Source organism: Mya arenaria, chromosome 6, assembly GCF_026914265.1.
Source record: "Mya arenaria isolate MELC-2E11 chromosome 6, ASM2691426v1".
In the NCBI taxonomy this organism is placed as follows: Eukaryota; Metazoa; Mollusca; class Bivalvia; order Myida; family Myidae; genus Mya; species Mya arenaria.
Window position 1 is genome coordinate 38,282,958 of NC_069127.1, and position 9,540 is coordinate 38,292,497.

A 9,540-nucleotide genomic window follows, 5' to 3' on the forward strand; every position below is an offset into this window, starting at 1 on the left:
TCGTTCATATTAGATGTTAACTTTATTAAAGGTTCTCTTCAAAAACAAAGCTTAATACGTTTAAAAAAAATATTTGGATGTACATGTAGTTTGCACTTCCGAAGTTTCTATTTATTCAACCATGGGCGGTCTAATCATATTGTGACACCTAGAAATTCTAAGAAAAGAAAATAAAAAAATAAAAAAATCGGATGAAGTACAGTTCGTATACAGCCGAATTAATTTGATTTACCTTTATTTTGACCATTGTGGAACCCACTGTGCCTAATCGGTCGTATTTAAACTAGGTTTGTCCGATAGTTCGCAAAAATCGTAAGTCGACTATGCAGAAAATGGGCGCGGGTAGACCTAACGTTTCCTCAATCATTAGCTTTGTGTTACCCTTTTGGTTATGATATTTGGAAAATGTCACACATATTTTCTTTATGATTGATTTGCGACAAAGGTATTTGTATAATTATATGAACTCATTATATTTATCAAATATATCGTAAAATACCCTTATTTTATCTTGTAGGACAGTACAGCCTCGATTTACAGCCTTTTATTTAAAGCTTTAGGGACAATTCAATATTACGAAGTCAAATGTGATACAACTAAACTTTTGGGAAGTGTGGCCAGCACATCGCAGTTCAAAACAACGTGAGTTTCTGATACATTGATAGTAATTAATTGTAAACATTTTCCAACATTTTCATTCCCCTTGTCCCCTGTATAGATACAATTTGGCGTTCATTTTGTATAACACGCAAGGTGGTATCATTGTTTATTTTAATATTGCGTTTCGATAGGATAAGCTCGACGTCATTTAACCAACGACATAAGACGTTACAATACCTATCTTTTCTTTAAAACAAACGTATGTTGTAAGACTAAACACTCCATTGCTTCTCGTTTTCAATGGTAAATGTTTTGTTTAAATGTTTTATATAATATCAATGATAGGAAATGACCTTTATGTTGTATGAACGCAGTAGGGCAGGCGGGCATATGATCAAGAAGTGTTCGTGTATAACTGCATTCAAACAGCATAAACGCAAGAACACATGCGATCAATCCTTAATTGACATTTTTTTTCGTAATCGTGATGTTTATTGTATTGTCGGTTAAAATATGGGCCTCGGGAAAAAACCTTCGAGATAACAAAGTTTCGATATAACTGAAAAATAACATGTCTAACTAAACCCAACACATTGGAAAGAAAATAGACAAAATCAGAATATCTAGATAGCAGATTTCAGCATAGCATGTTTCGGCTGTATTGTTTCCATTGTTGATGTTTGTCATCGATTCTCGTGCTTTAAATGGGAATCATATTATTTCGTTTATTTAAGGTAACGTTGAATGTCTCCATTGCTGTTTTGATGAATAACCTGCAGAAAGTTTTGAAAATTGCAAAACTTTGTGTTCAAAATATTTTTGAGAGAAAGTCACCCGGTAATGAAAATGACTTATAAAAGGATTGTTTCATGGTTTAAGAGAGGCTAAGTGTTACACTTTTACATTATGTGACCTGAGGACACACAGCACAACTTATAGAGGATATTACTATAGCTTAAACTTAGTGCGTTCTAAAAGTTTGATTTGCTGGCTAACGTGTCATTGTTTTTTTCCAAACTTCAATTTGTGATCCGATGACACATAATACTTATGGGATCGATTATTGTAATAATTAGTGTTGGGAATCGGAGAGAAAAACTTCCATCGATAATCGGTCTATGAAACCGATATATGATCGATTACGAATCGATTTCATTATTATTCAATTATCCTTGGTCATCAAATTTAAGGCATACAGATACAGTACATGCATCAGTTTTAAGCCCCGATGTTCCCTTACAATATTGTTTGTACATTTCTTTGTATAAATAACATTATTTTTCAGAACGCAACTATCTTTTAGTTTTTACCAGTAACTATTACTGTAACAGAACATGAGACCACAGGCTCTCATTTTTATCTTACATTTAGTATTGAATACAGGTGTAAAATAAACACAAAGAAAAATATCAATTTCTTTTTAGTAATCCGTCAGTAACAAGTACAACAAGCAGTTGAATATTCAGTATGGTAAACAAGAACATTCTCTATCAGAAAACTGAAACTAAATGTTAACAATGTAAGAAGTAAACGGTAACATGTTTTAATCAAAGCACTGAAAGTAGGACTAGACAAAATAAGTACTCATTGAGAATTAAACTACAGTGATAACATGCAACATGTATTAAAACAGAGGCGTGGCTTATCAGCAACAGGTCTCGCTAATGGCTAAAGTTAAATACACAGCAGTTCTCCCCTTTCAAATATGAAGTCATAACATCATATATATATCAATAAAATATTTCCAAATTATTTTAATCTGTTTATGTTTTACATCATAACAATACTATTTCAACAGTGCGATTATTGATAAACAATACAAATATTGTAAAGATAATAAAATGATTGATCTTTATATCGGACACAATAATTACAAATAGAAACTATTAATTAGCAACACTTCTCATGCGTCATTTAATTAAGAACATTAATTTACAATGCCTCTTGACGGGTACTCTTATTGTACACTAATCTTTTTGGCGGGTGCCTATCGCGTTGTGGATAACGACATTCTTCGATATGAGGCGGTTCATTATTCATTATAACATCCGGGGCTAATTGCTCTGAATGTTGTGAATCGGGTATTGTATTGAAATACCCCTGACCGCGAGTTAAAGGCGTAGATCCTGTTAACTCTAGTATCTCAGTCTGAGCCTGTTTTTGTTCTATTTTGGTCGGCCGTAACTGATCAATGTGTCGTTTCCATCTGGAATTTCCAACAAGTACTTTATACATCAAGGGGCACTCCCTTGATTTCATAGTCCCTGTAACCCATTTCTCTTTCACGTTCGGCCTTTAATCGCGCGCAAGTACGTTTTTACCTAACTCAAGCTCCCTAAATGTTTGTTTTCCTGCTAATGGAACTTTGTTTGGCTTAAACACATTGCTGTGTGTCGGGCTTCATCAAATCGAGCCTAGTCTGAATTTTTCGACTGAAAAATAGTTTTGACGGTGTTTTGTTTGTAGTGGTATACACAGCTGTGCGGTATGATAATAGAAAATTAACGAGTTTTGGACCGAAATCGTCAGTTTTGGCAACTATAGCTCGCAGAGCAGTTTAAATGTAGCATTAAACCTTTGAACAAGACCAGTTGTAGATGTTTTTTTCCGGGGCAGTTTTGATATGAACTATGCTATTAGTTTGCATGAATTTTGCAAAACTATTAGAAATGAATTGTGGTCCATTGTCTGTAACGCATTGTTTCGGAAGACCATATCTTGAGAATATAATCCGCAATTCATTAATCGTGCGTTCGGCAGTAGTCAATTTCATTTTTATAACTCCCTCCCATTTCCTATGTGCATCGACCATAAACACTCGTTTTAAAAATGGGCCAGCAAAATCAACGTGTATTCGTTCCCAGCTGGAACTAAGCCATTCCCACGGATGCAGGTGAACATGTGCCGGCTGTCTTTGTTCCATCTGACACCCTATTACATCTTTTGACCAGAGATTAAATGTCACTATCAATACCGGGCCACCATATGTAGTTCCATCTGACACCCTATTACATCTTTTAACCAGAGATTAAATGTCACTATCAATACCGGGCCACCATATGTAGCTTCAAGCCAGTCCTTTCATGTTAACAATCCCATGAAACCCTGAATGAACTGTGTCTATAATTGGAATTACTACCCGGTTTCCCCACATCAAACAACCATGATGAATTGCGAGTTCATGCCTACGCGAGAAATAATATTTCAACAGAGGGTCATCAAGCTGTTCGTCCCAGCCTTTTTCTACATAAATGAATACACGCGATAATACATGCTCGCGCTGAGTTTCTCTGCGAATCTGCGAGCTTGTGACCGATAACTGATCAATTTGAGAGGTGTAATAGCATTGCCATAATTTTTGGCGGTGTGATGCGCCTGCAATCTATACACGCCATATACGTTCGTATGTCGCCTAGTATTCTTGTACTCGACATCGTAATGATATCCTGAAAAGTACAACGCATATCGTTGAGCACGTGCCGCGGCGGTAACCGCTATTTTTTACAAGAGTTAAAAATAGAACTTTGCGGCTGGTAATCTGTCACTAGAGTAAAATGTCTTCCATACAAGTACGTGAAAAAACGTTTTACTGCCCAGTAAATCCCTAACTCTTCTTTGTTTATTTGTACATACTTGCAATCCGTCTTTGAATATCATTAAATTAAACTACGTCGTTTTAAAGTTTATCTCAAAAGTGAGACATTTTAATAAGAAGTGCCATTTTATACAAACTGCCCGTTTACTCATTCAAACTGGTGTCTGTCATTTTGCAATCATTATAAAACAGCCGAATTCTTTATCTCATATTTAAAAGTTTGTAAACATTTTGAAAGGAAAATATGCATTCAAAAGTTCAAACTTCCATAGAGAAGGTGTCGAAGCACGTACACAAATGTCTAGTACACTGGGGGCACAGAGAATTGTGATGAGGTCCCGGATGGCACATACTGTAATGGACCCCAGAGACGGAATATATGTAGGTCGATGCATGTGTCACTAATAACATTAATCATTATTTTGTCAATCAGCGATTATCGTCGTACAATTATATAGACACAAATATCAGTTTTGCATTATCTAGATAATGGTTTTCAGTATATGCATTGGCGTTATGTCTGTGTTGTTTTGTTTGTTGTGTGTTGTTGTGTACTGTCTTTGTAGCCTTTATACAGAATCATCGTATGTTTATTTTTTATTTTATTTTTTATTTACTTATTTTTATTTATTTTTTCTATTTTATTTTGCTTTTTTTTTTTGGGGGGGGGGGGAGAGGGGCTCAACAGCTTTTCTCTGTAAATTTTATAATATTATTTGATACATTGTGCTTAAAACATTGATAGATGATCTGTTTTTCAAAGATATAGGCTATAATGAGTTTAGTTATAGGTTTAATTGACTGCCTTGTTTTCATTGTTTTCAAAACTTAAGGGATCCAAATGGATTGTGATACATATATTCCTATGAATTAGCCAATTATGAGATTTATTACTGATTTGTAAATCGTTGGTCATCGTCATCGTCATCATAACATACATAAACATCAGGTTTGTGCTGTCAATGTCAATCAAATATTGATATTAACATGTATTATCATGCAGATTAGTTGCCTCCGTCACTACCAGAACGGGCTGTACACCTAGCATAAAGAATGTGCCTTTCACCACAAAGGCAGGTTAGTGGTATTAAGAAATACATTGATCTCTTAGAGATCTTATATATTTGCATTTACAGTCTGTTGTCTGGGCACCGGTGTTATTGGACTGTCCTTTTTGATGGCAACTGTAGTATATGTCCGACAAATTAATGTTTGGTGTGCTTATGCTGTAGAAATGCACATAGACAAAGTCAAGATATGTTTGATTAAACGGCTGTAGTTTGTTGCTAAATCAACGCTAATTTCAGTATTATTAATCAGTATTAGGAATGTCAGGTTTTCAGTTTATGATAGTCCATTGGAATAAAGAACGATGTTTGGTTTAAACAGTATTATAAAAACCGACAATCCAATATATAGAATGCAAACAACATTTAGGATAATCAAGCTAGTACAAGTGAAAATGCTAGCTAAATTAGATGAAAATTGTATACACGAAATGTATTGACAGAATTGAGAACAAAGCTTAAAGCTTTTAAAAGGTCTCGTTTCGGTCGTTGTTACACGCTGCTTTAAAACGTTGAATGGTTGGTTAAAACTACGTGTAATGAAGTGTTTAGTAGTTACAATTTTGGATAGTGTAACTTATTAGGAATCGTATTGCAAATTGTAATGAAGTATGCATACGAGAAAATAACTGATACTAGGCGTGTAACGGGACATGAAATAAAGCCAACAATGATATGGTGGATGGTGGTTTGTTATTATTACGTTGATGATGGGTTATATTATTGATAAATGTTTGGTAACATTCGGAGACGAGTTTGTTTGGTCATTTGCCTGTTTTAAGCCCCATGTCTGTTTCAGCTCCTGTGAATATCGGCTTGATAGTTGGTATAGTGGTTGGGGTGTTTGCAGCCTTGGTAGTGGTTGTCATCGTAGTGATCTTCCTTTGCCGAAGACACACGAGAAAGGCTCCACTTATGTAAGTTGCCACTGTTTTTTAGGTTCTGTGCTTTTGTATTTCCCGAAATATCATTATTATTATTATTATTATTTACTAAACTTATATAGTGCCCTTTTCATATACACGTTCAAAAGCGCTAATAAGAGTAATGAGGTAGTCTAAGTGTTGTCAATGGTTCTGTCGCCATATAGTTATAATGTCCGTTGTTCCAATGAAATGGTCTTAAGTTTGTGATAAACTTATTGTTTGAAAGATTTCTCTGAATTCAAATGTTATTTACTTTATGAGTTTCCTTTTTTTTATAAATTCTGTACTCTACTAAGTATTTTGTTTATATTGAAAAAATCTTAAACATTAATGCACTGACTTTTAATACGGCTAAGCCCTGTCCTGTCCGTCTGTCCGTCCTCCCATTCGTTTTGTTTCTTGATAAATTACAAACAGATAAAGATATACAATTTATGTGTATTTTTACAGTACTAATGGTACGCGCTCAATTGAACAAACTCAAGTTATGTCAGTTATGTTTCTATAATTGCCCGAGTCCGAGGAAGGACGAGTCCACTATTGCACGTGTCAAACATCTAATGGCATTTTTTACTGGTCCTTCCCCGACCGCTTCAAGCAATTCAAAATTTGCTTGATCACATAATATTTTTGCATCTTTTTAAGTATTGCAAATAAATATTCGATCCTTAAAGTGCTGATGAACATTTAATACAAAATGAAGTATCTCAAAGCAGATGTACATAATCTAAGAGCAACATAACCCTCAATGACAAATATTTGAATAATAATTCCGGTTGACTTATCACAATACTATCTGACCCATATTTTTAAATTGTCCCGGTTGACTTATCACATGTCTTAAAATGGTCCCTTGGTTCAAATATTCTATCATTCGGGGTTCTTTTCATATGTTGTGATAGCTCTAGTTTGTTTACAATGTGCTTTGGAAATAAAGCCTTAACATTTGAACAAATTTTGCGAAGTGTATCAATAAATTAAGCATGGCGGTGATTCAATTGATTATGTGTCGATTCAACCAACAGTACACGGTACGCACGCTCGTATTTAATTGCATGGGTAAATCTTCAGCCCTCCTGCCATAAGAAAACAGTTGGAAATATTCCATGTTTTGTTACTTTTAGTTGTGCAGTTCCTATCACAGTTGCGTTATTTCTTGTTTGTTTCAAGAACAGAGAACAGAGTATTGGGATCGAGAATAATACTGACTCGGTGATTAAAGAAACTATATTAATATTCATATAGATAGGAATAAAGAAAATTGTTCATTCATTATTAGATTAAGAGACAATTTGGTGGTATCTGCCTGGAAAAATATGCTTAATTGGTCAAAGATCACATCATTAAAATTTAAGTGTATCAGTCAAAGCATGTTGTTTATCATAGCATAGGAAACAAAACATTGACACAGTGTCCTCATAAGACATATATATCATACTTTCTAGCATTAAGCAACGACATTAACGTTCATAATCACTGTTTGATGACTCTTCACGATATTCTTATATATCTATCAATTCTTTTTAGTTTTAAAGTTTACGTATTGCCATATTCAACAATAAATGTGTAGGTATTTCAAAGTATTGCTTTTCAAATTGTTCTTCAATTCATAAACGATTTAAAAATAAAATAAACAACATCTAATCACCAGTTATTTTTTCAGGTTTTGAATGAAGATGGCATTCGTTTAAACGTCTACGAAAATGTAACATCAGGTAACACCATTTGTATACAATTTTTAACACCGAATGTCTTATGCATTTATGCATTTATGGGAACCGAAATATATTAAAATTTCTATTAAATCCAACTTTACGTCTGGTTTCGAAAGATACGCCTGACCTAAATTTTCGTTTCTACGTATCACGATATTTTACGCATGGTTTTGGGTTTATTTGGGAACACGTAATTCAGAAAAGAAATTAATATCTGCCTGGTTTCAGTGGCCCAAGCAGCTAGTACTAATACATCTTTATAATTTATAATCTTTATAATTGCTCATAAAAATTTACGTCATTTGTACTTATTCGCTGCTGTCAGTAGGATACATGTTTATCTGCAAAGATATCATTTAAACGCGATCAGAAACTGTAAACTTTGAATCAACAGTAACCATAATCTTTACACTGACTCATTGGCATCCACCACCAACAGCACCACAAACAACAACAACACTACCACCAACAACAACAGCAACATCTTTTAATGCATCTTTTAATGCATCCTGACAACTATTCTTATATAGCAAATGTAAGGTGTCAAATCAGCTGGCATTTCGATCCATGCACAATTGGTTTAATTGTCCAAATATTCCTGACAACAGGGCGCTGGGGGCACTATGTTTTATGACCATCTAATTTTAATCGGTCGGTTTCCGCTTTATATCGAACGATATATTCTGATTATTAAATATTTATAAAAGTATTCACTAGCAAAACTGATCATTGTATTTTAAGGACAACTATCGGTAAAGAATTAAGAGAGATAGATGCATACCATGCTGTTAGAAATTGGGCCTCGAATGTTCAAGATGTTTTACAACATTCGGGATTTCATGACGTGTGGCTTTATCCAGAATCAGTAAATATGACTGCCTTGGTACCTTTGATTAGAAATGGGCTACGAGATATTTATATTTCAGACTGGAGAATGGGTATGAAAAGTTGTAGCTCATTATTTATATACAAAGACCTTAAAGACACATTCGAAGTCTCCAGCTATATTTATAAATAAGACAACATTAAGACTATCGTCCCATAGATTAAATATTGAAGTTGGGAGACATAATAACATTGTAAGAAATGAAAGAAAGTGTACATTTTGTAATTTAAAAGATCTGTAACACGAGTACCATTTAGTCTTAAAATGTTCAGTGTATGCTGATGTTCGTAGAAATTGTATACTCAGATACTATTCAGAACATCCTGGTATGGCTAAGTTTATTTCTCTACTGCAAACTGAAAATAAATCACTTCTTGTTAAATTAACATTTTTTTTTGTCTAAAAGCCTTTGAAATAAGAAAGAACAATGCCTATTTGTTTTATTCATGAACTGTCACCAAAACCAAGACGAGCTGTATATGTCTTTATATTTCCTACTTTTACATGTTTTTGTTTTGTTTTTCTGTTGTTGTTTTCTCACAAATGATGTATCTCCAATCTATTTGTATTTGGTTCCTTTATAAACGGCAATATTGCATCTATTTTCAAGCCTCATTCTATTTCTTTCCGCAATTTTCAAGTTTGTATGTGTTCAATAATATATTTAACATTCTCACTTTCATATCAACCATCATGCACGCTTATTTGTGTGTAACTTGGTTGATGTTTTCCTTTTTTTTCTTTTGTTCTT

The 9,540-nt window shown here is 34.0% G+C and overlaps 1 protein-coding gene across 1 annotated transcript in view; it reads left to right on the forward strand.

Annotated features, from left to right (window-relative positions):
• Positions 1-6,200, forward strand: part of LOC128237773 (uncharacterized) — a 10,668-nt gene extending 4,468 nt beyond the window's left edge. Inside the window, exons 4-7 of the mRNA XM_052953359.1 lie at positions 518-642; positions 4,468-4,576; positions 5,199-5,272; positions 6,062-6,200. Coding sequence (XP_052809319.1) covers positions 518-642; positions 4,468-4,576; positions 5,199-5,240 — 276 coding nt within the window. The 3' untranslated portion in view covers positions 5,241-5,272; positions 6,062-6,200. The remainder of the gene's footprint in view (positions 1-517; positions 643-4,467; positions 4,577-5,198; positions 5,273-6,061) is intronic.
• The last annotated feature ends 3,340 nt before the right edge of the window (positions 6,201-9,540 follow it).